Consider the following 27,587-nt stretch of genomic DNA (forward strand, 5'->3'; position numbering starts at 1 on the left):
GGGATAAATTTCCCTAAAAAATTGACCATGCCCAGAAATCGGAGGACCGCCTTCTTGTCCTCTGGCGTTTTCATAGCTGTGATGGCAGTACCTTGTCCGCATCCGGCTGCACACCCAATTGGGAGATGTGGTCCCCGAGGAACGTGAGTTCCGTCTGACCAAAAGAGCAATTGGCCCTGTTGAGGCGGAGGCCATGCTCATGTATACGTCTGAATACACGCTGGAGGCGACTAACATGCTCCTGCGGGGTGGTGGACCAAATGATTATGTCATCGACATAGACGCGAACACCTGCGATGTCTTCCATCATTTGTTCCATAATCCTATGGAACACTTCTGATGCAGATATGATCCCGAACGGCATCCTGTTGTAACAATATCTGCCAAAGGGGGTATTAAATGTGCAGAGTTTCCTGTTGGATTTATCGAGCTGGAGTTGCCAGAATCCTTTTGAGGCGTCGAGTTTGGGGTAGAGCTTGGCGCGAGCCATCTCACATGTGAGCTCTTCGCGCTTGGGAATTGGATAGTGCTCTCTCATAATATTGTGATTTAGATCCTTGGGATCAATGCAAATTCTCAATTCGCCGGAAGGCTTTTTTACACATACCATGGAACTGACCCAGTCGGTCGGTTCCGTGACTTTGGAAATCACTCCTTGGTTCTGGAGGCCCTGCAGCTGTTGCTTGAGGCGGTCCTTAAGAGGTGCTGGGACCCTGCATTGCTGCTTTAAATGGGCGGAGCCACAGTTGCCGCACGTTGTCGCGTCTATGCACTCAGCACATGGTGAGGATCTGTGCTGTAAGCTGTAAGCTCTGTCCTTGTAGGAGGCTGCATCCCGAATGAGTGGGAACTCTGATGCCCCCCGTCTTTATAGTGAGTGTGCTCTAACTGGTGATTGGCTGCGGTGTTGTGTGTGTTGATTGGTCTTGCTGTGTGTCCATCAGCGTGTGTGTATCTGCACCATGATATACTGGTGTATATTATGACAGGGGGCACGATTTCTCAATAAAGGGTTTCCTATTTAAGATGAGGAGGCTTTTTTTCTGTGAGGGTTGTTGGTGTTTGGAACTTTCTTCCCCAGAGAGCGGTGGAGGCTGGGTCGTGGAATATATTCAAGGCTGAGTTAGACCTGTCATAATATATGCATCAGTATATGATGGTGCAGAGACACACACTGATTGACACACTGCAAGACCAATCAATGCACACAACACAGCAGCCAATCACCAATTAGGGCACGGTCACTATAAAGACAGAGGGCACTAGTTTTCCCGCTGATTCGGGATGCAGCCTCTGAGACTGACAGAGCCCGCAGTCAGTAGCACAAACATCCACCATGTGCTAGCAGTATAGGCTGGTCAGGTTAGGCATAGGTCTTCAGTCAATCTAACATAGTGTCGACCCACAGTGCAAGTATGTTTAACAGCTCTTAGTGAAAGAAAATAGAGTTGTACTATTACAAGTGTTGGTAGCCTGTCTATGTTACTGCTAAGGTAAATGCAGCCTCCACAGATCCAGAGTACCCAACACATCAAGACCCAATGTTTTTTCTACAAGGGAGTTGAGGACTATGGGGGACAGGCAGGAAAGTGAAATTCAGGCCACAATCAAATCAGCCATGATCTTATTGACTGGACAGAGCAAATGGCATACTTCTGCTCCCATTTCTTGTATGTGACACTTAACCAAGGCTGTTCTATCGGGTAGACTTAAAGGATGCCATGGGACTGATTTGAAGAAGAGCAGGAGAGTTATTCTTGGTGAAAAAACAAAATACTGCAGAAAACAAAAAGAAACAAAAATTTGCTGGAAAAACCCTTCAGGTGACGCAGCGCAAGAGGTAATGTTTCAGGTCGATAACCCTGCGTCAGAACTGGGAAAAGTTAGACATGTCATAACTTTAAAATGAAACAAGGAAACCAGGGTGGGGGATAGAACAAAGGGAAAAATCTGTGACATTAAAGAAATTAAATGACAAAAGGGGTAATAGTGCAAAGTGAAAGTGGACAAGTAAACAAAGAAGATGGGCCTTCAGGAAGCGTTATTGGAAAAATGTAGAATCATCACACCCTCTGTCACCCAAGAGACAAAATGAAAATGAGCGCAGTAATTATAATCTGAAATTGTTGGATCAATGTTTGATCCAGAAGTCACCAATCGAAAGATGAGGTGTCGTTCTTCTTGCTTGTGTTGGACAGCAGAACGGTCAGGTTAAAATGGCAGGCAGTGGGAAGCTCGGAGTCACACTTACATACTGAATGGAGGTGTTTCACAAAACGGCCACTTAGTTTACATTGGGCCTGCCTGTTGTGGAGGAGACCCAAACATTTTGAGCAGTCATCGCAGCTTTGAAAAAGCTTAGTGGGACGTTCCTGTTTAGTCTGTGTCATAATCCGGAGCTTCCAGTCACCTATCACTTTAATTCTCTATCCCACTCTGACCTCTGCCTTGTGCTGTGTTGGGTGTTCCGATACACAAACGAACCAACACGGTTGTAGATGATACAACTCTGTTTTATTATTCTGTACAATAATAACCATTAACTTCTGGCTGTGGTTCGTACTTCACCAGCTAACCTGTGGACCCAGCCCTAGCACTATCTTAGTGAGGCACTCAGCACATGGTGTATGTCTGAGTGGCACGCTGTGAGCTCTGTGCTCTGAGCTATCTCCTGGTAGAATGAGCGGGAACTGTGGTGTTCCCTGTTTTATAGTGCGTGTGCTCTCACTGGTGATTGGCTGTGATGTTGTGTGTGTGTTGATTGGTCCATCTACCTGTCCATCAGTGTGTGTGTGATTGCACCATGATATGCTGATGTGGATATCATGACACCTTGTATGTACACTGTTCCAACAAGGCTCAGTGTGAGCTTGAGGAGCAGCCCTTCATCCTTCGATCGGGAACTTTACAGCTTTCCTGACTCACCACTGAGTTCAACTATTTCAGACCGTGATCTTTGCCTCACCACGCGCCCTCTATTTTGTTTTGTGACTCTTTGGTTTTGTTTTTGGACGAGCGCTACTGATGATGATTCTGCATTTTCCCATTCACACCTCTTCGAGACACATCTCTTGCTTGATTACCTATCCCACTCTTGCCACCGCCCTTTTTTTTTATTCTCGGAAAATGCTGGAAAATCTCGGCAGGTCAGGAAACATCCGTGGAGAGAGGGAAAGAGAGTGAACAATTTTGGGCCTGTGAGGAAACAAGGAGAAGTTTGAGATGTTACCGGATGTGAACAAGTGAAGGGTGCACGTGTGTGTGTGTGTGTGTGTGTGTGAGGGGGTGGGGGGATAAAAAGAAGAAAAGGGAAGGTCTATCATAAGGTGGAGGACAGGCTGTGGTGGTCAATCCTGTGCTAAGCATCACCTGGTGTGACTCAGGATTCCCACTCTGGCAGATCAGTTTTTGCTGCATTGGATACCTGGGTTCACGGGTTAAATTATGAAGAGAGATTAGCCAAATTAGGCCTGTTTTCTCCAGAAATTAGTAGGTTAAGGGATGATCTGATCACAGCTTTCAAGATATTAACAGGAAAAGTCAGGGTAGATAAAGATAAACTGTTTGCACTGGTTGGAGATTCTAGAACTAGGGGTCATAGTCTAAAGATTAGGGCCAGACCGTTCAGGAGAGTTGTTAGGAAGCACGTCCAAGAGCGGTAGAGGTTTGGAACTCTCCCACAAATGGCAATTGATGCTAGATCAGTTGTTCATTTTAGGTCTGAGTAGATAAATTTTTGCCAAGTTAAGGGATAAGGGACAAAGGCAGGTATATGGAGTTAGGCCACAGATCAGCCATGATCGAGGGGCCAAATGGCTTTTCCTATGATCCTATTTGCTGCAGAGAGAAACTGGACTGAAGAGGTGCACAACTCGCTTCTCGGCCGATTGAGTTTTCCATTTTGAGACAGGAGCCACTGAATAACAAAAGAGTTGGTAATGCCCCGACCCAATGGTTGGCAATTTAATCCCTCCTGTCTTCCACCCTATTCCAGAACTTCCTTTCTATTCATCCCAGCACCTTTCCCTGACTCAGCACTTGTTTAAAACCGGTCACAATCTATTAACATTCCCTCGTTCTACCCAAGGGCCATTAACCTGAAATACAGATGCTGCTGGACCTGCTAAGTATTCCCAGCATTTGCTGTCACTTGAGAACACTCAGGCTTTAATTTAATGATGCAACACTTTTATTTTGAGAAGGGAAGCCTTGCTTTCTTAAGGACCTAAGCACAACAGAGATAATTGTAAATGTTGCCACAGTCTACAGAGGACCATAGGCTGCTTTCCCCTTTGAGAGAGGGCACCACTCCTCAGGTGAGGGGCAAGATTGAGAGGTCAGGGCCTTCATGAATAACCTCAGTCGGTACGGGAATTGAACCCATGCTGTTGGCGTCGCTCCGCATCACGAACCAGCTGCCCAGCCAACTGAGCTAAACCCAACCCCGACACAACAGAGATAAAGCCAATTTGATAGTAGTAATGAGCATCACCAACTCACCTTGTGCGGTAGCATTGTGGTTGTGGCAACCCAGAGGCCCTGAGTTCAAGTCCCGCTGTTTTAAACAGAATTCAAACAAAGCTGGTACTTGGTGGGTTGTTGACTGGAAATCTGCCGATTATTGTAAAACAAAATCCCCAGCTGATTTACTGATCTTCAGAGGAATTACATAGGAATTAGGAGCAGAAGTGGCAATTCAGCCCTTGAGCCTGCTCCGCCTTTGAATCAGATCATGGCTGATCTCTTCCTGGTCTCAAATCCACCTCCCCACCTGCTGCCCGTATCCCTTTAACCCGCTTTTTTATCAGAAATATATTTACTTCTTAAAACCATTTAATGATTCAGATTCCACCGCACAATGGGGCAGCGAGTTCCACAAATTCACCACCCTCTGCGAGAAGTAGTGCCTCCTCATCTCAGGTTTAAATCTACCGCCTCTCAACCTATATCCGTGACCTCTTGTTCTAGATTGCCCCATGAGGGGAAACATTTGCTCTATGTTTACTTTAACAATCCCATTTAGTATTTTATACACCTTGATTAGATCCCCTCTCACCCTTCTAAACTCCAGTGAGTATTAGCCCAAACTGCTTAATCTCATACATCAAACCCTTCATCCCTGGAATCATTCTGGTGAACCTCTTTTGAACTGCCTCCAATGCCACCACATCCTTCTGCAAATAAGGAGTTCCTCAGGGAAGGAAATGTATCTGGTTGGGCCTCCCTTTGACTGCATTCCTTCTCTAACCAGTTAACACTTAATCCCTTCAGGGAATCAATGGCTGAGCATGAATGCAGCCTTTCCGATGTTGGCGACATGCCAGGAACCGTCCATATTGTGTACGCTGAGGGTACGCTGAGTAAATGGGTCTCTGTGCTTTGAACTCCATGCATGTTGTAGCCCAGCAATGGAGCCCAGCTACCCACCATGCTGTGTTCAGTAGCATGTCACAACTGTGTTCAACTATTCATTGTGCAGAACATGATGCCTTGTAGTTTTGTGAAAGAGAATTTCATGTCCTAAATGTTAACAACATATCTGCTGGGTGATGCAGTGTGTTAGATTGAGACTTTTGGTAATTGGATTCAAACTCAACGCAGACTGATGTGATGAAAATCTCAACGTTCTGGCAGCAAGGTCCCAATGTGGAACTGGTTTGGTAACTGTTCCAATTTCAAGTAGATGATAGCTCAAAGCCCAAAATACCCCTAATTTGGCTTTGTTCAGAGGATGTGAGCGTCACTAGCTTGACCCGTATCAATTGCCCATCCCTAGTTGCCCTTGAGAAGGTGATGGGTAGGGGCGGCACAGTGGTTAGCATGGCTGCCTCACGACGCCGAGGACCTGGGTTCGATCCCGGCCCCGGGTCACTGTCCGTGTGGAGATTGCACATTCTCCCCCTGTCTGCATGGGTCTCACCCCCACAACCCAAAGATGTGGAGGGGAGGTGGATTGGCCATGCTAAATTGTCCCTTAATTTGAGAAAAAAATGAATTGGAGACTTTAAATTACAAAAAAAAAGAGAAGGTGATGGGCAAGCCGCAGCCTTGAACCGCTGCAGTTCCTGAGGTGTAGGTTCCAGGATTTTGACCCAGTGACAATGAAGGAACAACGATATATTTCAAAGTGGTGAAAAATAGAGTCGTGCAGTCAGGTACGTCTGTAAGGGTGGAGTCACATTTAATCAAAACAAATAATATGAATATAAACATCTTTGACATTTGTGCTTAATTCTGTGAGGACAGTGGCACAAATTACAAGAGAAAATGAAACCAGTGAGTAAGATCTATAAACATAAGGTATAAAAGTACAGCCTTTCCATTGTGTATTTTACACCTTCTCAAACATTGGGCCTGATTTTCGCTACCTAAATGTCCTGATTCAGCGGATATGCCTCAATTTAAAGGACCCAGTTAGATGCAGTTTTCACTTTGGAGAGGTAGGGGTGGGATAGCGTTGGCCCAATTGAGCCTCAAAGCAGATTGTGGGCAGCCACGGGGGTAGATGGATTGATCTGAGACTCTGTCCTGGATTTTTTTTTTCCAAAGCTGTTTGGCCATCTATCTTTCACCCTCCCCAGCTCCTCACCCCATCATTCCACTTTCCATGGCTGTTCCACACCAACTCATCTCACCTCCATAGCCACTCCCTTAGGATCCACCGTGGGCAGACCCAAGGAGCCACATGGAAAATAGAATAAATCCTAACAGTCTAGTTCAACCCTCAGTCATACACACTTGATAGTGAAAAGAATTCCAATTCATGAAACACATTCAAAGATTTTAAATCTTAAGTGTTCATCCTCCTATAAAAAGCAAACTGCTGTTCGGAAGCAGCTAATCCGTTAATAGTCTCTTTACATTGTCATTACAATCGTGAGCCAGAACCTCCTGCTGAGGTAATTGTATTTTTTGGGAACTCAGCCAAGCATTCATATGACATAATAATACCTCTTTGGAAATGTCTACTATTGAAACTGCGGGAGCAGATGGTAATTTTTTTCTAACCTACACTGGATGGCCTATCAATCAAATTAATCTGACAGACACTGGCTTTTAACTCTCACTGACAGCATATGCCTGTTGTTTTTCAAGTTTAAAGAGCACAAGTTGTTAAAAAAAATTCAGATCATTACACTTAAGCAGACCTTATCTGCCCTTTAAGTGATATTATGTCTGTCAATTTGTGACTCCCACAATGTGGGTTAAAGCCTTTGGAACAGCCAAAGTGAGGTCTATTTGAACTCAGCACGAATATCAGATGGCCCTGCTGTGTTCCGTTTTCCCTCCTGTGGGAATCATGCCGTACACCCTTCACCCTACTGGAGTATTAATACATAATTTAAAAAAAAGTAAATGTTCCTAACAATTTAAAAAATGACCACAAAGTGTGTACATCCTACTGAACCCCAGGGGTGAGATTGTGAAATTTTCCTGATGTGATTCTGCTGCAATGAAATTAAGAAATAAACAATTCACAAATTTAAAAAATCAATCCTTGTGCTAATTAAGGGAAAGAGAATGAATGGGAAATGGTTGGCCCAGTTCTGTAATTAAGCTTTGTGCACCATGGATTCATGCCCTCTTACAATCAATGTTTTGAATTATGAAGGCATCAGAAATACTTCAATCAGTCCCAAGATTGACGTCCTTTGCTCATCTGATGACTGAACACATTTTCCTTCCCTTGGCCCCTCTATTGTTAATTGGCACCACTACTCTTGCTCCTTACCCCTACCCGAATATATATTGGTGAGAATAATCTTGGTTCAGCCTTGACATCTTGCTTGAGAACAACGACTAAAGAAGGTGTGAATTTGGGAGGGGCATGATACATTGGACTGAACTGGGAGGAAGTTAGTAACCAAAGCCAACATCAGCACGGTAGCACAAGTGGACAGCACTGTGGCTTCACAGCGCCAGAGTCCTAGGTTCGATTCCCCGCTGGGTCACTCTGTGCGGAGTCTGCACGTTCTCCCCGTGTCTGTGTGGGTTTCCTCCGGGTGCTCCAGTTTCCTCCCACAGTCCACGTGCAGGTTAGGTGGATTGGCCATTATAAATTGCCCTTAGTGACCAAAAAGGTTGGAGCGGTTACGGGGATAGGGTGGAGGTGAGGGCTTAAGTGGGTCGGTGCAGACCCAATGGGCCGAATGGCCTCCTTCTGCACTGTATGTTCTATGTTCTATCAGTAGATGTTCAGGTGGGTATGTTTGAATGCAGGTGAAATGGAAATAATATTTCAAATGATCTAAAGGGAAAGGAGGAATCTTGGCGGAGCTGCACAGTGGTTAGCACTGCTGCCTCACAGCGCCAGGGACTTGGGTTCAAATCCGGCTTCGGGTGACTGTGTGTAGTTTGTACTTATCCCCGTGTTTGTGTGGGTTTCCTCCGGCTGCACCGGTTTCCTCCCACAGTCCAAAGATGTGCCGGTTACATGGATTGGCCGTGCTAAATTGCTCCTTCGTGTCCAGAGATGTGCAGGTTGGGTGGGTTTTACAGGGAAAGGGCGGGGGAGTGAGGCCTGTGTGAGGTGCTCTTGCAGAGGGTTGGTGCAGACCCGATGGGCAGAATGGCCTCCTACTCACTGTAGGGATTCTATGATAACGAGACAGGAAACTCTTGTAAATGTGGACCAGGTGAGGGAGGGTTGAAGAGCATGTTCAAAACTGAAGAACAAGATGTTGGCAGTTCAAGGCTTGTGCTGCATTTGAACATTACGGAATTTGGACAAAGAAACATGATTGTACACTCTTCAGCTTCTCTCCCCTTGTTGCGCATGTGTCAGTAATGCTGGAGAGAGAGAGCGAAGAGGATTTCCCTGCTGTCTGATTACACAGTGAAGGTCAGGAACCTGTCAACTTGACAGTTCCTTAAAGCTTCCAGGGTTTACTTTTCCATTTCTTTCCTGCCCAGCCTGCTGTCCTTGCCCTTGACACTATCCAGTTTGGGAAGGTGGAACAGTCCAGGCTGTTCATTCCCACCTACCTGCCTCACAACATGTTCCTTACCGTCTCGTCTTTTAGAAAACACATCTGTTGTTTCTTGTATTCTGCCTGGTTGACTGGTCACTGAGATTGCATTCCATTTCCTGTGGGTGTGAGAACTCTGTCTAATTTCTAGATTCCATACCATGGTGTTTGAGGCATGGTTCAGGGATATCCTGCTCCTTACCATGGATGCTAAGAGTAAGTATGTTGGTCAGAGCTGGATTCAAACTTGGGCTGGTGGCCACAGGAGTAAAACTCAACTTCAGTGGAGGAGCAAAATGGGGGTTGTGTGTTTGTCTGCACGCTTTACACCCGGCCCAATTTTTCCTTCTGGCCTTCATTGTCCACTCTGAGCCTCCGCTGAGGTTGGATTTGAACACTCCTCTCATGCGTCGTGACTGGGGCCTGTCACCTTTGATCAATGGGTTGTACCGTCTAAGATTCTGACTGATGATCCTTATTAGCACCTAAACGACATGGAAGAGTGACGGGTCAGGAATGTGAGCTGTGGAAATCTGTCCTCGAGTAATATTAAAGAAATGGAATCCTGGCAGCATTTCAGAATCTCACCCTAAGGATACACCGATAGAACCAACAAGTTTACACATAATCGTATTTCCCGGACACGGCGCGTTTGGAATCCTCGTTGGTGCTTCGGTTGTAGGCGGATTTCTTCGATTCAACATCGTCAGGATAGGTCTTCCTAACGTGGGTCATTTCTGTGTCATAGTGTGTGCTGGCTTTGTAGCCGGTCTTGTAGCCAGCTCCACGGCTTGGGACCTTGTAGATGGTGGAGTTGTACCTGCATAAAATGATGACCTGTTTTAATGGACAGTTCCTTCTGCTCTTTGCTTCTCTTGAAGCTTTGAGTATTGTTAAATCCAAAACCCAACCTCAGTTAAGTTCTCATGTTCTTAAAAAAATGTGTTTCACTCCCTCCAGTTTGGTGTCACCCTCTCCTATCACTCCCACACTAAAGCAACCAGAGCTGACCTCATTCCTGTCTCCAGAGTCAGTGAAAGCCCTAGCAGGACCACCATGCAGGACACCTGAAGGCAGCAGGACAGGTAGATAAGGTGGTTAAGAAGGCATATGGGATACTTGCCTTTATTAGCCGAGGCATAGAATATAAGAGCAGGGAGGTTATGATGGAGCAGTATAAAACGCTGGTTAGGCCACAGCTAGAGTACTGTGTGTGTATAGTTCGGGTCATCACAGCATAGGAAGAAAGTGATTGCACCAGAAAAGGAGCAGAGGAGATTGACCAGGATGTTGCCTGGACTGGAGCGTTTCAGCTTGAAGAGAGACTGGATAAGCTGGGCTTGATTTCCTTGGAGCAGAGAAGGCTGAGGGGGTGTCGTCTGCAAACTTTGACACATTGCACTTGGTCCCCAACTCCAAATCATCTATGTAAATTGTGAACAACTGCGGGCCCAACACTGATCCTTGAGGGACCCCACTAGTTACAGGTTGCCAACCAGAGAAACACCCATTTATCCCCACTCTCAATGCCATGCATCTTTAGTTTATGCAGCAACCTTTTGTGTGGCACCTTGTCAAAAGCTTTCTAGAAATCCAGGTATACCACATCCATTGGCTCCCCGTTATCTACTGCACTGGTAACGTCCTCAAAAAAAAATTACCAAATTAGTCAGACACGACCTACCCTTTGTGAACGCATGCTGCGTCTGCCCAATGGGACAATTTCCCTCCAGGTGCCCCGCTATTTCCTCCTTAATGATAGATTCCAGCATTTTCCCTACAACCGAAGTTAAGCTTACCGGCCTATAATTACCCGCTTTCTGCCGACCTTTTTTAAACAGTGGTGTCACGTTTGCTACTTTCCAATCCTCTGGGACCACCCCAGAGTCTAGTAAATTTTGATAAATTATCACTAGTGCGTTTACAATTTCCCTAGCCATCTCTTTTAACACTCTGGGATGCATCCCATCAGGGCCAGGAGACTTGTCTACCTTTAGCCCCATTAGCTTGCCCAATACTGCCTCCTTAGGGATTACAATCATCTCAAGGTCCTCACCTATCATATCTTTATTTCCATCAGCCACTGGCATGTTATTTGTGTCCTCCACTGTGAAGACTGACCCAAAAAACCTGTTCAGCTCCTCAGCCATTTCCCCGCCTCCTATTATTAAATCTCCCTTCTCATCTTCCAAAGGACCAATATTTACCTTAGCCACTCTTTTTTGTCTTATATATTTGTAGAAGCTTTTACTATCTGCTTTTATGTTCTGAGCCAATTTACTTTCATAGTCTACCTTACTCTTCTTTATAGCTTTTTTAGTAGCTTTCTGTTGTCCCCTAAAGACTTCCCAGTCCTCTAGTCTCCCACTAATTTTTGCCACTTTGTATGTTTTTTCCTTCAATTTGATACTCTCCCTCACCTCCTTAGATATCCACGGTCGATTTTTCCCCTTTCTACCGTCTTTCTTTTTTGTCGGTATGAACCTTTCCTGAACACTGTGAAAGATCGCTCGGAAGGTTCTCCACTGTTCCTCAACTGCTTCACCATGAAGTCTTTGCTCCCAGTCTACGTTAGCTAGTTCTTCTCTCATCCCATTGTAATCGCCTTTGTTTATACACAAAACACTAGTGTTTGATTTTACCTTGTCATTCTCCAACTGTATTTTAAATTCCACCATATTGTGGTCGCTCCTTCCAAGAGGATCCCGAACTATGAGATCATTAATCAATTCTGCCTCAATACACAGGACCAGATCTAGGACCGCTTGTTCCCTTGTAGGTTCCATTACATACTGTTCCAGGAAATTATCCCGGGCACATTCTATAAACTCTCCTCAAGGCTGCCTTTACCAACCTGGTTAAACCAATCGATATGCAGATTAAAATCTCCCATGGTAACCGCTGTACCATTTCTACATGCATCCGTTATTTCTTTGCTTATTGCCTGCCCTACCATCCTGTTACTATTTGGTGGCCTATAGACTACTCCTATCAGTGACCTTTTCGCCTTCCTATTCCTGATTTCCACCCAAATTGATTCAACCTTGTCCTCCATAGCACCAATATCATCCCTTACTATTGCCCGGATGCCATCCTTAAACAACATTGTTCAGACAATGATGGTGGTGAAAATAGCAATAAGGAAAGCAATGAGATAATTGTTGGATGTCACAGTGCTGCTGATTGTATTTACTCCTATTGTTGATTTTTGTTCAGTAATGTGGAGTGAAGTGACAGATAATAATAATAATCAGCCATGATATCACCGACAGGACAGGCTTAAGGGGCAAAATATATTGAAAATTCTAGGGAAAGGGCCAAGATACTTGGAGCAGAATACGATCAGAGTTCAAAAGAGGAAGGGTAGGTAAATTATAGGATGATGAAGAGATATGGGGAGTTCCAACATTCTTTTTGCTCTTTCGTGCACTGTAGGTGTCACTGGCTAGGCCAGCATTTATTGCCCATCCCTAATTGCCCTCGAGAAGGTGGTGGTGGTGAGCTGCCTTTATGAACCATTGTAGTCCATGTGGTGTAGGTACACCCACATTGCTGTTAGTATTTCAACTCAGCGACAGTGAAGCAACGGTGATATATTTTGGGGTGGTGAGTGACTTGGAGGGGAACTTCCAGGTGGTGGTGTTCCCATGTCCCTGTTGCCCTTGTTCTCCAGGATGATAGAGGTCTCCGGTTTTCAAGGTGCTATCAAAGGAGGTTTGGCGAATTGGAACAGTGCATCTTCTAGGCATTACACACTGCTTCCACTGCATCATTGGTACAGGGAATGAATGTTTAAGGTGCCAATGGAGTGCCAATCCTCTCTGTACTCTTAGTGTTACCAGATGTGGAGGGTAACACATTTGCACTTAGAAGAAACAAAATAGGAACACACTCAATTATACGACGCATTTGAAAATAATTCTTCATCTTAGTGATATTTTTCCTGCCCTCAACAGAACAAACTGAGGGAAAAAAAAGTTGAAACAATTAAAGAGAGCATATGCAATACAAAAGATTCACATTTTTTTTTTACATCTATCTTTTGCTGCAAATACTCCACTCAGAACATCTCAAAAAAGTCATGAAAACCTTGAGGCAGAATGAGTTGAGACTATTAAACCTCCCATTCCATGAATTGTAGATTAAACTGATGGTTGGCATTTAATGACCATTGATTATTCCTCCCTGTATTCTGAGCAGACAGTTACTCACCGAGTGTCCTCCGGCAGTAGACCTCTACATGCGATGCACATCACTATCCCGCCGATAACTAGCAGGCCTCCAGACACCCAGCCCACAAACAAGGCAGCGCCAAACGTGTACCTGTGGGCAACGACAACCCGGTTAGGGCACAAACAATCGGCATGTCACAGAATCGTAGAACGGTTACGGCACAGACAGAGGGGTCTTTGGGCATTTTGTGCCGATGTTGGCTCTCTCTGCTGGAGAGCCTCAGCTGATCACCCCATCCCCCTTTCTTTCCCGCCACTCTGCGATTTCTTTTCTCTCCAGATAATGGTGGAATTTGCTTTCAAAAGTCACAATTGAACCGTCCTCCACCACACTGTTAGGCAATACTTTCCAGAGCCGTTGGGGAAAAAAAAAATAGTTTGACCTGTGTGGTATTATAGGTATTACGGTACCTGAGAGGCTGAAATACCATTGGTAGAACCTGTATGCTTGCTATTGGCGAGAGTGTATAATAGCTCCGCCCTGATAAGCGGGGTATAAGAACCCGTGCCGTCCCAGCAGCCCTCATTCTGTACCTGAGCTGCTGGGGAAACATCTAGCTTATTAAAGCCTTCAGTTGGACTACAACCTCGTTTTAGTGGTCATTGATCGTGCATCAACCTGATGTTGCATTTGGTTCTTTTAGCCATTTACCCGAAATTGCTGCTGTCTGGTTCTCAATCCTTCCCCAATGGGAACTGTATTTCCCTAACCTTGCTGTCCAGATCCCCCTCCTGATTTTGAGCACCTCTATCACATCTCCTCTCAACCTCCCCTGAGGTGGATAGCCCCATCTTTCCCAGTCTATCCACGTCACTGAACATTCTTGGAACCATTCTGGTGAATCTTTCCCACCCCCTTTTCCAATGCCTTCACATCCAGTGTGCTCACTCACCGCTCACCTGGGTACCATGCACTCTATAAAAGGAGCAGGGGTGTGGATAACTGTCCCATTCAAATGAAACTGTAATTACAAGTAACAGATCAACAAGCTTTGTACTGAGATTAAAATACATTTCTCCCTCATTTACCATATTGGGATAAGGGGGTAGCAGATTTAACACAGAGATGAGGAGAAATTACTTCTCTCAAAGTGTCATAAATCTGTGGGATTCACTACCCCAGAGTGGGGTGGTGGTGGGACATTGAGTAAATTTAAGGAGGAGGTAGACAGATTTTTAATTAGTCATGTGTTGAAGGGTTATGGGGAACGGGCAGGAAAGTGGATTTGAGGTTGAGAAGAGATCAGCCATGATTGCATTGAATGGTGGAGCAGGCTCGAGGGGCTGAATTGCCTACTCCTGCTCCTAGTTCTTGGGCTGGTTTCTCCGTTTGGGAGAATAAGTCCCCACGTCAGCAAGAAAATGGTGGTGTTTTACGAAAGGAAAACTGGCACAAAATGGCCACCGATTCGCCGTTTTGCTGGGGGCCAGCAGGGAGGCAGGGTAGAGCTCCACCTATTTCTTGGCCTGGTTTCTCCACTTGGGAGACTAAGTCCCCATGCCAGCGTGAAAACAGTGGTGTTTTACGCCAGGACAACTGGCACAAAATGGCCACCGATTCGCCGTTTTGCTAACAGGGAGGCAGCATAGAGCTTCCAGCTGTAGCTGCAATATGGCCCGTAGCATTGCCAGGTCCGTGGCCGCGCATGCTGCCTCCGTGCTTCATGGTGGACTCAGCCAACGGACCTGGACTGCAAAAATAGTATCCCCCTCCGGCCGCTTGCGCACCCCGGACCGCCCGCCCACAGTGCCCCCAGCCCTGAATGAAGCCCCCTCTGCCCGTGGATCGGCCCTCCCCTGACTGTGAGACCACACGTGTCCCACGCCGTCGGGAATTCGGCCGGTCGGGGACAGAGCATCATGGGGCGGGCTTGAGGCTGTGGATATGTACTCCTAGAGTACGTTGCAGTGAGCGGAGCATTGTGAAAGCGGCGCCATCCCCGGTTTTGGTGTCATCGGGGATTCTCTGTCCCCTCGCCGAACGCGATTTTGGGGTTGGGGAGCGGAGAATCCAGCCCTTTATGTTTTCATGATCTAGCACAGGCTTCCAATACAAACAGTTAGTTCTGTGTTGACTAATTCATTAACAAAAGTGTCAGATAGATAATTGACAAATGAATTGTTGCATCCTTGATGAAGGCTTACACGGAGACAATTTAGTTTTCTTGTGCTATTGGGTTCTTGGAATTCAATAAGTCAAATGTTGAACCCAATAACAAGGTTGAATCAATATTTTGGAGTTCTGTTTGGGTACCCTGAGGGAGTTGGGGAGAAATGCTCACAGAATCTGGGTGGCACACCGGTAATCACTGTTGCCTCACCACCAGGGACCCTGGTTCAATTCCAGCCTTGGGTGACTGTGTGGAGTTTGCACTTTTTCCCCGTATCTGCGTGGGTTTCCTCCCACAGGTTTGGTGGATTGGTTATGCTAAATTGCCCCTTAGTGTCCAAAGATGTGCAGGTTACGGGGTTCTGGGGGAGTGGGCCTCTGTAGGGTGCTCTTTCAGAGGGTTGGTGCAGATTTGATGGGCCAAATGGCCTCTTTCTGCACTGTAGGGATTCTATGAACTTTCTGTCCATTACCGATGGTTACTTTTCTCAGTAGAGGGGCTAAAACTGTCACACCATTAATTGTGAACCACCCATTATGGAGAAGGGGTCGGGGGAAGCACATGGCCTCTTCACAATCCATGCGTTTTATTGCTATGAAGATTGGATAATGGTGAGCTGAGGCCATATGTTGGGTTGTCTATGGGAGCACTCCACTGCTGGGTGTGCTGTCTTTCCAATGAAGGGTTAAAGCGAGGCCCTATATTTCCCCTTCTGTGGACATAAAGAATATTCTAGAAAAGCACCTCTCTTGGCCAATAATTATCCCTTCATCAACATCAATGAGAAGCAGATGAACCGCTCCGTCATCTCGTTGCTGTTTGTGGATCCTTCCGTCGTGTTTGCCAACAAAAGACTTCACCGACTGTGAAGTATTTGGGACTTCCTGAGGATGTGAAATGCGTTATATAAATGTAGATCCTTCCCTTTCTCGAATCTAAGGAAAGGCCAGTGAAAATTATTGTCGTGCAGAGTTTCCAGTTCTTGCGCTGTGTCCTTGATGCTTACCTTTGCTGAACTGACCCTTGACCCCCAAGAATCGAACCGTTCATCTGCCAAAAGTCTGTCACCAACATGTTCCCGTAGATTGATACTCCCGCAATGCAGCAAACCCCTGTCCAGGTTTAAACAAAAAGTGTTACTTGAAGGGCAGCAGAAGTAAATCTTTATACATCATTTATTAGGCCACAACTGGAGTATTGCCCCCCATTCTGGGCACCAGACCTCAGGATGGATGTCAAGGCCTTGGAGAGGATATGATGTGGAGATGCCGGCGTTGGATTGGGGTGGGCACAGTAAGAAGTCTTACAACACCAGGTTCAAGTCCCAACAGATTTGTTTTGAATCACTAGCTTTCGGAGCGCAGCTCACCTGAGGAAGGAGCAGCTCTCCGAAAGCTAGTGATTCGAAACAAACCTGTTGGACTTTAACCTGGTGTTGTAAGACTTCCTTCTTGGAAAGGATATTTACACGGGGGGGGGTATTTGTGATGAGCGGAGTTATGTGGAGAGCCTGGACTTGTTCTGCTTAGAGCCGAGAAGGTTGAGGGGAGACTTAATGGAGATGTTCAAAATCAAAACTGATCCAATCAGAGTTTTCTTTTCTGGAGAGATACTTTTGTGCTCATCAACGTAAGTGACAATTTTCCCCAGGGAATAAAACTTTTACCTATCTCAGTCAGCCGCGGTGAGCATCAAGTGCAATCTGGTCAGGCATAGCCGTAATCCGCTCCCTCTACAGTGTCCCAGCAATGGCCTGTCATCCCATCAGAAGAGCACGTCTGACAATGTCACTCTCACCAGGGCCCCTGTGACTGCTCTTTGTATGATGGTTGACTTGAGCTGCCTGAGGGAATGATTAGTGCAGACTAGCCACCCATCAGCCAGTAGAAGGGGGATTCTCATTAACAAACCCAGTACAGCACTCTGTACCCCTAAAGTTTACCATATTCATTACTGATGCCATCCATTTTGATTTGTTCTCACATGTACTTCATAGAGTCGCCATCTGTTGCTAAGTCTGGACAGAGGGCACGATAGTAGCAGTGTGTGTGGGGGAGGGGCCGTGTGTGGGATGTGTGGTGGCTTGACATCTATTGTTTCTTTATCCCATGTTGAACAGTGATTGGTTATTAAAGTTCTCGGTGCCTTTCGATCATGTTGAGAAATTGAGGAGAAATACAGGAATGTGCTGGCTGTATTCTGGGCAACACCGAGGGGGAATAGATGCTTCAGTCCAAAGCCAGATGGGCATCGGCCTCATTAAAATATCAGAATATCGCACAGCGTGCTGCCTGGATGGGCTAGGTGGCCAAAACATTCATCATGAGGAGCAGAAATGTCCCAGACAGGCTCAGTTACCAAGGGCAAAGCTCCAGCTGGAGGGTTGGAATTACTCCCATGGGCTAAAGGAGATGGGAGCATAAATCAGCAAGGGGGACCATTTCTGATCGCAGGTCATTTCTCTCCCCATTGCCAGAAAGTGTGGCTTTGTGTAGGATTGAGTGCAGCTTGATATCCTGCACAGTTAAGTACCCTACCACCGCTCAATGTTGGTTCTTAAGGCGCAATATTGTGGAGCTGTCAATCGCAGTGTAACTGAATCCCATCAACCCCCAGAGAGATAGGAATTCACACCTCTTTGAACTGGTCGGAGAAGACTGAAGTAATTCAACTGATCCGAAGGGATCAAGCTTGGAAAGGTTGATTTACACATTGTCCACGACCTGTGTGGGGTGTGGAGGATGAGAAATGGTGTATGCTTGCAATTGCCCAATACATGGTGAAAACTCTCCCTGCATGTGTGTTTGACCCTCCTGACGGTGAGCTGTACCTGCAATGATGAACAGGACCCCGGATGTGAGCGTTAAATTGGCCTTTGCAGCATCCTCCATGTTTCCTACTCGAATGCACTTGAGGGCCATGATGGAGACACCTGAGCCAATCAACGAAAGCACGATGGCAACGATCATTAGTGCACGGACGGCCTGGAATGTGGCTGTTGGCAGGAAGTACAGACGTGAGTGCACCTACCAAATACAGTGTGCTTCAAACATTGCCCTTTGACCTTGCGCTGCGTCATGTGATGATTTACCTGGTGGAAGTGAGTGCACCGCGAAACAGCCAATCTGCTGTTCAGTGGAGCTGTAACAGCGGACAAAGGAATTGCACAATTTCTGTGCATCCTGTTACACGTCTGATAGTCGAAGGGGCTGAACATGGGGCAGAGTGTGTAACAGGAAGCTGATGTAATTGCAGCAATTTTGCACCCGTGCCCAATTTCATCACCCAGGTATCTGAAAAGTGGGTAAATGCACTGCCCTTGTGTGTTGGTGATTTGTTCAGATCACAGAGAGCCCATGTTCGCTGTATGGGCAGTTCTGAGTCAACGGATCTCAGTCAGGAGGAAAGTATGGCTGCTCACAATTCCAGAGGTCAAAGGCAGCAATGTCAGGGAAGTGCCATTTCCTCCACATTCCCCTTCAAACCGCACACCATCCTGCCTTGGGCCATTTCCTGCCATCGCTGGATCAAGATCCTGAAATTCTCCAGCACTTAGGGGCACCGTTGGTGCAAGAATGATGAGGATTAAAAGAGAGAACCGTCACCACCTCTTGCAGCAGCTTTGGATAGACAATAACTGCAGCTGTACCTGCAATGCTTACATCTCACCAATGAATGAAACACTCACAGCACATTTTGCACAGGATCGTGTGTTATATAGCAAGAACTTTGTAACTACCTGTTACGCATCTGTCACTAGTAAACATGTATCATGAATCGGGGTCACACTATATAGTCCTGCCTCCAAGGTGGACTAACATCCGGCAGGGTTCTGAGCAGGTACAGATGCTTTGCAAAATTCCTTCACACTTGCAGTGTAAAGTAACTGAAGGGAATGTTATCCAGAGGGCACGGCAGGGAGCCAGGCAGGATTGGATATTGAGAGGAGAGAGTAGATAAACACCCTGGCTTTTTGCTTGGGGCTCGGGATATATTTACAGAACAGCTTTTCTTTCAATTAGTCAAATAAATCCACAATCATTTCCCATCATATCACTGAAGCTCTTTCATATCTTTCCCACATCCTGCAGTCCTGTGACACTGGCCTCCTTCCTTTCACCCAGTCAGTGATGGAAACGTTCGCACCTTAATTCCATTTCTTGGGTCACCCTGAGCTCCATCACGGCTCCAGGTTTTTTTTCTTCTTTATCGAAATCCTTTTCGAAAGCCATCTTTTCCACCCAGCTTTTGGCCGCTCTTTCTGACATTTCCCTGTTTGGTTGGACAAGCTGTTTGTCCCCACTTATTACTGTGAAGGTGCTCTATTTGGTCATTATGGAGCACGGCGGTTTCACGGATTGTACAGCTCATTTTATTCAGCATATATTCAAACATCAATGTAAACATTAGGATGTTACAACCAAAAGAGACCTATTCCTCTCTCTCTGACAGTGGTTAACATAGAAAACATAGAAAATACAGCACAGAACAGGCCCTTCGGCCCACGATGTTGTGCCGAATCTTTGTCCCAGATTAATCATAGATTATCATAGAATTTATAGTGCAGAAGGAGGCCACCCGGCCCATCGGGTCTGCACCGGCTCTTTGAAAGAGCACCCTATCCAAGGTCAAACACCTACACCCTATCCCCACAACCCAGCAACCCCACCCAACACTAAGGGCAATTTTGGACACTAAGGGCAATTTATCATGGCCAGTCCACCTAACCTGCACATCTTTGGACTGTGGGAGGAAACCGGAGCACCCGGAGGAAACCCACGCAGACACGGGGAGGACGTGCAGACTCCGCACAGACAGTGACCCAAGCTGGAATCGAACCTGGGACCCTGGAGCTGTGAAGCAATTGTGCTATCCACAATGCTACCGTGCTGCCGCAGGTGACCATTCTCGTGAATGAGTTGATTGGACAATTGCTGGAGAGAGAAGGGAAAATAGCACTGAAGCAATTCATAGTGATGCAGATTAATTTTCAAATTCAGCTTTTACCACGACTTGTGTGGCACCATAGGACATCCTCAGAATGTCCCGGAGCACTCAATGACTATTTAATTTCTGGCTGAAGTACCAGCGTCATTGTTATATAGCCAAACATGGCAGCCAATTTGCACATGGCAAGGCCCTGTAGCCAATGAGATGAATTACCAGTGAATTTGTGATGTGGGTTTAGGTTTGATTGTGGCCAGGACGGCAGGAGAATTCCCTGCTTTCACTCGATCAGTGCCCAAATCACCAGAACAGGCTTGGTTTAATGTCTCAACTGAATGTTGTCCCTTTGAACGATGCAACATCCACTCACAAAATGCCAGCTTCGGTTCTGTGCTTGAGGACTGGAAATGGGACATTCAACTCCCATTTTCTGACTCAGACCTGGGAGTACCACCAAGGGAGATAAACTGACACTCTGTAGGATAGTTTATTGTAGGGGCTTTATGCACGGTTCCTGTCAATACACTTCCCAAAGACCTCTGAGCCGTGAGCACATAATTTAGAGTGACAGGTCATTGCAGTACTGAAGGAGTGCCATGCTGTTGGAGGCGCCATCTTTTGGATGAAACGATTAAGTAAGCTGTGTGAGAACATAGTCCCAGAGATGGACTTGCACTACTCCAGAACACCTGCTGAAAGGTGACTGCAAGCATAATCAGTACTGCATTTAGTAATGGTGACACAGTGGTTAGCACTGTTGCATCACAGTGCCAGGGAATGGTTTGATTCTGACCTTGGGTCACTGTTTGTGTGGAGTTTGCACTTTCTCCCCGTGTCTGCGTGGGATTCCTCCGGGTGCTCCGCTTTCCTCCCACAGCCCAAAGATGTGCAGGTTAGGTGGATTGGCTATGCTAAATCGGCCCTTAGTGTCCAAAAGGTGGGGTTACTGGGTTACGGGGATAGGGTTGGGGCATGGGCCTAGGTAGGTTACTCTTTCCAAGGGTCGGTGCAGACTCGATGGGCCGAATGGCCTACTTCTGCACTGTAGCAATTCTATGATTAAGAAGGCTATGGCACACTTTCCTTTATTAGCCAAAGCATGGAGTTTAAGAGCATGGAGGTTATGCTGGAACTGTACAAAATGTTGGTCAGGCCAAAACTAGAGTATTTTGTGCAGTTCTGGAATCCACATTATAAGGGGGATGTGATAGCACTGGAAAGGGTGTAGAGGAGATTTGCCAGGATGTTACCTGGGTTGGAGGGTTTTACTTATGAAGAGAGATTAGATAAACTGGTGTTGTTTCTCTTGGAGCAGGGGAGACTGAGGGGGGACATGATTGTGATGTATAAAATTATAAGGGGCGTAGATAGAGTACGCAGGATAGACAGGAAGAAACCTTTCCCCTTGATGGAGGGAACAATGACCAGGGGCATAGATTTAAGGTAAAGGGCAGGAGGTTTAGGATGGGAGGAAAAACCTCACCCAGAATGTGGTAGTAGCCTGGAATTTGCTGCCTGAAAGGGTGGTGAAGGCAGAGACCCTCATAACATTTTAGAAGTATTTAGCTGTGCATTTGCGATTCCAAGGCTATGAGCCAAGGGCTGGAGAATGGGATTAGAATACTTAGGTGTTTGTTTTTGACCAATGCAGACACGATGGGCTGAAGGGTATTTTCTGTCTGGTAGACCTCTGAGTCTAAGGATTCGAAACATTAACTCTGTTTCTCTCTCCACTGCTTTTATTTTGGTTCTTTTCTCTCTTGCTCTCAGTCACCACCCTGCTCCCGCTCCAGCACTGCAAGCGTTTTATCATGTGTGCAGGGCTGTGTCAAGAGAAGTTCCTTTATCTAGGTTGCAAAGAATGGCCAAGGTCACACAAAGTCTTATGTATGCTCAAGGATATGCCACTGATGTTGGCTGTGCAAAGCCCTCATTCTCTTACATTACTTTGGTAAACACTTGCACTGGCGAAACTCAAACAGTGTTTCCATTTTAGTTGAGGTGTACGTTCTGGTATTAGCAAAGATTTGTTGCGGTGCGAGGAGGAGATGTCGCAGGATTAGACGACATTAACTGGATTAACAATGTGTGTTGCAGTATTAGTGGGATGCTCAGCATTAATAGGATGTGTCACAGAATTAGTGGGATCATTGCGGTGTTGGAGGGAAGTTGATGTTGCACCAAGGAAATGGGCCAGCAAGTCCTTGTTGGCTTTTACTACTCATGCTAACAACTAGTTCCAATCACATTTTACCACTCTGTTCCTGGATTTCCGAGAGCGCGTTCCCTTTGTGCCACCTCATCTTGAATGTTGAACATAGTTTTGGCCTCGACCACTCATTTATGGGAGTGAATTCTATAATCTTTCAACTCTTAATCAAGGGTGACTATGATTGCCTAGTGGTTATGGATTAGATTAGCAATCCAGATCTTGCGACACATTGTGGAACTGAAATCAATAAATTTGATAGTTTCTGGGCGAGCGAAAAACAGATTGACCGCAAAAGCTATGAACTGTTGTTTAAAGCCCAAGTGTTCACTAATGCCTTTCAAGAAAGGAAACTTGCCACCCTTACCGAGTGTAGCTAAGGTGATAAATCCCGCAGGGCAACTAGGGATGGGCAATAAATAAGACTTTGCCAGCATTCTCCAGAATAATTATCTTCTCCTGCCTGCTGTTCGCCGTTGGTGAGTTGTGTCAATCTTATTAATAAAGCTTGGCAACAAGTGGTGTGCCACAGGGACCAGTACTGAGGCCTCAACCCTTTCCAATTCATATAAATGACAGGGATGAAGGGACCGATGGTACGGTTGGTAAATTTGCTGATGACACAAGAATAGGTAAGAAAGTAAATTCTCACAAAGACATGAGGCTATAGATAGTGGAAAAAGACCTGGCAAATGGAGTATAATGTGGAAAATATGAAATTCTCCATTTTGGCAGGATGATCAAAAAAAAATGATCTAAACGGTGAGAGATTGCAGAGCTCTGAGATGCAGAGGAATCTGAATGTCCTAGTGTTTGAATCACAAAAGGTTGATATGCAGGTGCAGCAAGTAGTTAGGAAAGCGAATAGAATGTTATCATTTATTGTGAGGGGAATTGATTACAAAAGTAGGGAGGTTACATGTTAGTTGTACAGGACATTGGTGAGACCACATCTCAAGTGTTGCGTACAATATTGGTCTCCTTAGTTAAGGAAAGATGTACAAGCAGTTCAGAGTAGGTTTACCAGACTAATACCTGGAATGGGTGGGTTGTCTGATGAAGAAAGGTTGGACAGGCTGGGCTTGTATCCACTGGAGTTTAGAAGCAAGAAAGACGACCTAATTGAAACGTATAAGATCCTGAGGGGTATTGACAGGGTGAATGTGGAGAGGATGTTTCCTTTTGTGGCAGATTCTAGACCTGGGCGGCTCACTGTTTAAAAATAAGGGGTCGTCCATTTAGGACTGAGGTGAGTAAAAACATTTTCTCTTAGAAGATTGAGAGACTTTGGAACTCTTCCTCAAAAGGTGGTTGAGGCACAGCCTTTGAACATCTTTAAGGCAGAAATAGATAAATTCTTGATAAGCAAGCGGTTGAAAGATTATTGGGGGTAGGCAGGTATGTAAAATTAAGGTTAAAATCAGTTCAGCCATGATCGTAATGAATGGCGTAGCAAACTCGAGGGGCTGAGTGGCCTACTCCTAATTCTGTATGTCCGTATGTTTTCTACATTAACAGCATTGGTTTGTTGCAATATTTGCACGATTGCTACAGTCTTGATGGTTTACCTCAGTAATACAGTTTGTCACAGTGTCAGGACATGTCACAGAATTGGTGGGGTTTGTCACAAGATCAGAGTTGGTGGGGTTTGTTACAAGATCAGAGTTGGTGGGGTTTGTCACAAAATCAGAGTATGTTAGGGTTGTGTTCCAAAGAAATGCTATATTGTACTCAAAATGTCAACTCTGTTTCTCTCTCCACAGATGCTGTAAGAGCTGTTGAGTTTTTTTTCCAGTACTTTGATTTTATTGTCACAATTTAAGTTCATGGCATTATCGGGTTTTGCTGCAATATTGGCGAGGCGTCTTGTTCTGTGTTTATGAAATAACAAATTTGATCAATAAGCTGTACTCCAGCAGGGAGGTTGCCTCTAGTCAGATGGAGCATGGCCACAAGGAAGATCGAACAAAGAGTTGGGGGTGATGTCACAGCCTTGTTTGACTATTGCTTTAACCTGAAAAGGATCTGTAAAGTATTTAATCTCAGATGACTCCAAACAAAAATATCACGCCGACCTCCGTCATTGAGCTCCAATGCGCTGTTGCTGCAGTAACCGAAGCAGATATCCGGAGAATCATCAACGTATTTGCGAGAAGTCAGGACTTATGTGTAGGTGGCACAGTAGTTATCACTGCTGCTCTCACAGCACCAGGGACCCCGGTTCAATTCTGGCCTTGGGTGACTGTGTGAAGTTTGCACTTTCTCCCCGTGTCTGTGTGCGTTTCCTTCGGGTGCTCCGGTTTCCTCCCACAAGATGGATTGGCCATGCCAAATTGCACCTTAGTGTCCAAAGATGTGCAGGTTAGGTGGGGTTCTAGGAATATGATGAGGGTGTAGGCCTAGGTTGGGTGCTCTTGGTAGGGTCAGTGCAGACTCGGTGGGCCGAATGGCCTCCTTCTGCATTGTAGGGATTCTAAGCCACTCAACACGAGTCCTCCGTCTGCTCCAAATACACACACCCCAGTGATTAGGATTCCGCTCCAAATACACTCACCCCAGTGATTAGGATTCATAATGTGCGCCTGGAAATCGTGGAACACTTCTAATACCACGGAAGCTATCTTTCACAGAATTCGGACATTGATGAAGAAACTGATTGAAATCGCTGGTGTGCATCCTTTGACCATCTGAGGAAGCGAGTGTTTGAAAATTGCAACATCAATATTGAAACCAAGCTCATGGTCCACCATGTGGTCATGATCCCTTCCTTACTGTACAGGGCTGAAAAATGGACAACATATAGGAGACACCTCAAGGCATTGGAATCATATCATCAATGCTGCCTGTGGAAGATCTTGCATATTACGTGGGGGAACAGACACACCAATATCAGTGTCCTCGCACAAGTGGGCACCACGAGCGTCAAGACTATGACCGTCCGCCTTCAGCATAGTTAGGTTGGTCATATAATCTGGGTGTCAGATACCAGGCTCTCAATTCTGGGGTGCCAGAGGACGACAGAAATGTGGCCGGTCACACGTGAAGAGCCTGGGATCTCACATAGTATAATCTCCTAGATTAGTCTAGGACAGTCTTAGTCGAAGAATAGGAGCTAGAGAAGAGGCTGAGCACTCTGCAGCCGAGCCTGGGAAGCTCTTGCCCAGTGGAGTAACCAACGGATTTATGATGAAGTTAACCTAAACTCACAAGTGAGGCTTGAACCTCTAACCTTCTGACTCGGGAGCCAGACTGCTAACGCCGAGCCACGGCTGATTCTTTACATCAGAAGAGTCATCATCCTATTGCGCGCACAACAGAAAAGGCCATTTCATTCATCAAAACCCATCTCTTGGTGTATTAATCTGCCATCAAAACCCATCTTTTGTGCATTGCAACTCCCCATCGAAGCCCATCCTTTGAGTAAATTTGCGCTCTTATTGCAGCCCATCCCTTAAGTACATTAACACGCCCATCGATACTCATCGCATTTGTACATTAATTTCTCCATCGAAACCCCATTCCCCCATCGAAACCCATTCCATGAATATGGTAAATCTCCCTTTGAAGCCTATCTCTTTAATATGTTAACATGACCATTGAAGTCTAACAGTATATCCCTCCAGCATATAACTTTCCCATTAAATCTTACTCTTCTATCACCTTAATTTTCCATCATAGCATCTAACTTTGCTTTAAATAACCAGAATTGCCTAGCTGATTATGGCAGACATTTATCGTGAAGCAGTTTTAACAAGAGATACCTGCAAGAACAGTGCCACTTTTCCACAAAGGAGATTTCAGAGAACTTTTCTGTCTTGCAAGCAATCAAATATATTCAGAGCCATATTAATAAAATGTGCGGGTGCGCAACTTTCACTGCAATATGGTTATTTTAGGTATGCAGTGAGTGTCTTCACGACAGACTCCGCGAGTTCATAGCACCCGCCAACTCCCAAAGCATTTGTCCCTACCTGGAAGCCCCAGCACGGTATAGAAGGGCCGACATTCCGTGAAGCCAGATGTCTGCTGCAGGCACGTTTTCCAAAGGCCCATGTATTTGTAAACTGAAGTCACCAGATCCCGGCCCAAGTCCTGCGTGCTCCACATGTTCAAAGCAGTGGCCACGATGGTCCCGGCAAAGCCCAGAGCAGATATGCCGAATCCCAGACACTGGCACATTGTGGTAGCCATGGTTGGTTTTCTTTTAAACAGCGAGCGAACGTTACACGTCTGAACCGTTGGTCCGCCGTCGATCAAATGGTCTGGTTCCCTGCGTTCCCCTATAGACGTAATCTATGTGACTGTGAAACCTGTCAGCACCGAATCAGTGAGTCACCTATTTGCTTAAATTGTTTTCATTAGATAGACGGTGAAACCTAGACCAGTTCTTCTGATCTTTGAAGCTTTGCTTTTGTTATTGGCAAAATCCAGCTACCTTCCTCCCTTACTCACTTTGCCTTTTGTGGGCGAAGCTATGATAGATTATTGAAAGATTGTGTGTCAGTTCCGCCTCACCCTTGCCTCTGAGCCAGAGGTTTGTGGGTTCAAGTCCTGTTCTAGAGACTGGAGTCAGAAATCCAGCTTGACTCTCCAGTGCAGTCAGGAGGGAGTGATGCACTGGTGCAGGAACCAGGGGCTGGATTCACCGTTTTTGGGACTAAGTCCCCATGCCGTCGTAAAAATTGTCGCCTTTCACGCCAGAAAAACTGGCTTGAAAAGGCCACTTATTCATAGCAGGAAGCTCGCAGCTTTAGCTGCAGATAATGGCCCCCGCACTTCCGGGTCAGAGGCCGCGCATGCGCACGGCGGTGGCCTCCAGCGGCCTTGCCATGCTCCATGGCGGACTCAGACCGCGGAGCTGGACCTCCCAAATAGTGCCCCCGATCGGCCGCGCGCCCAACCCGGACAGCCCGCCAAAAATAGCCCGGGCCCGTATGAGGCCCCCCTTGCCCTCCGATCGCCCCGTCCCCGATCATGGCGGCCGTGGACTGAGTCTGCAGCCGCCACGCGAGTATCCCGAACAACAGGACCATGAGTGGTCCACGCTGTCGGGATTTGGCCGGTCGGGGACGGAGAATGGTGGAGCTGGCCTCCAGCAATGGCCGCAGGTAGGGGATGC

The 27,587-nt window shown here is 46.2% G+C and overlaps 2 protein-coding genes across 8 annotated transcripts in view; one reads left to right on the top strand and one right to left on the bottom strand.

Annotated features, from left to right (window-relative positions):
- Positions 1-27,587, top strand: part of dzip1l (DAZ interacting zinc finger protein 1-like) — a 368,643-nt gene that overhangs the window by 238,890 nt on the left and 102,166 nt on the right. The window lies entirely within an intron of this gene.
- Positions 6,157-26,711, bottom strand: LOC140390046 (claudin-18-like). Its single transcript, XM_072474898.1, has 5 exons — positions 26,440-26,711; positions 18,143-18,307; positions 16,319-16,424; positions 13,182-13,292; positions 6,157-9,789 (listed from the first exon to the last, which is right to left on the bottom strand). Exons 1-5 carry the CDS (start codon positions 26,657-26,659, stop codon positions 9,588-9,590), a joined length of 804 nt encoding a protein of 267 aa, XP_072330999.1. The 5' UTR covers positions 26,660-26,711; the 3' UTR covers positions 6,157-9,587.

This window comes from Scyliorhinus torazame, chromosome 14 (assembly GCF_047496885.1).
Source record: "Scyliorhinus torazame isolate Kashiwa2021f chromosome 14, sScyTor2.1, whole genome shotgun sequence".
NCBI classification, from domain to species: Eukaryota; Metazoa; Chordata; class Chondrichthyes; order Carcharhiniformes; family Scyliorhinidae; genus Scyliorhinus; species Scyliorhinus torazame.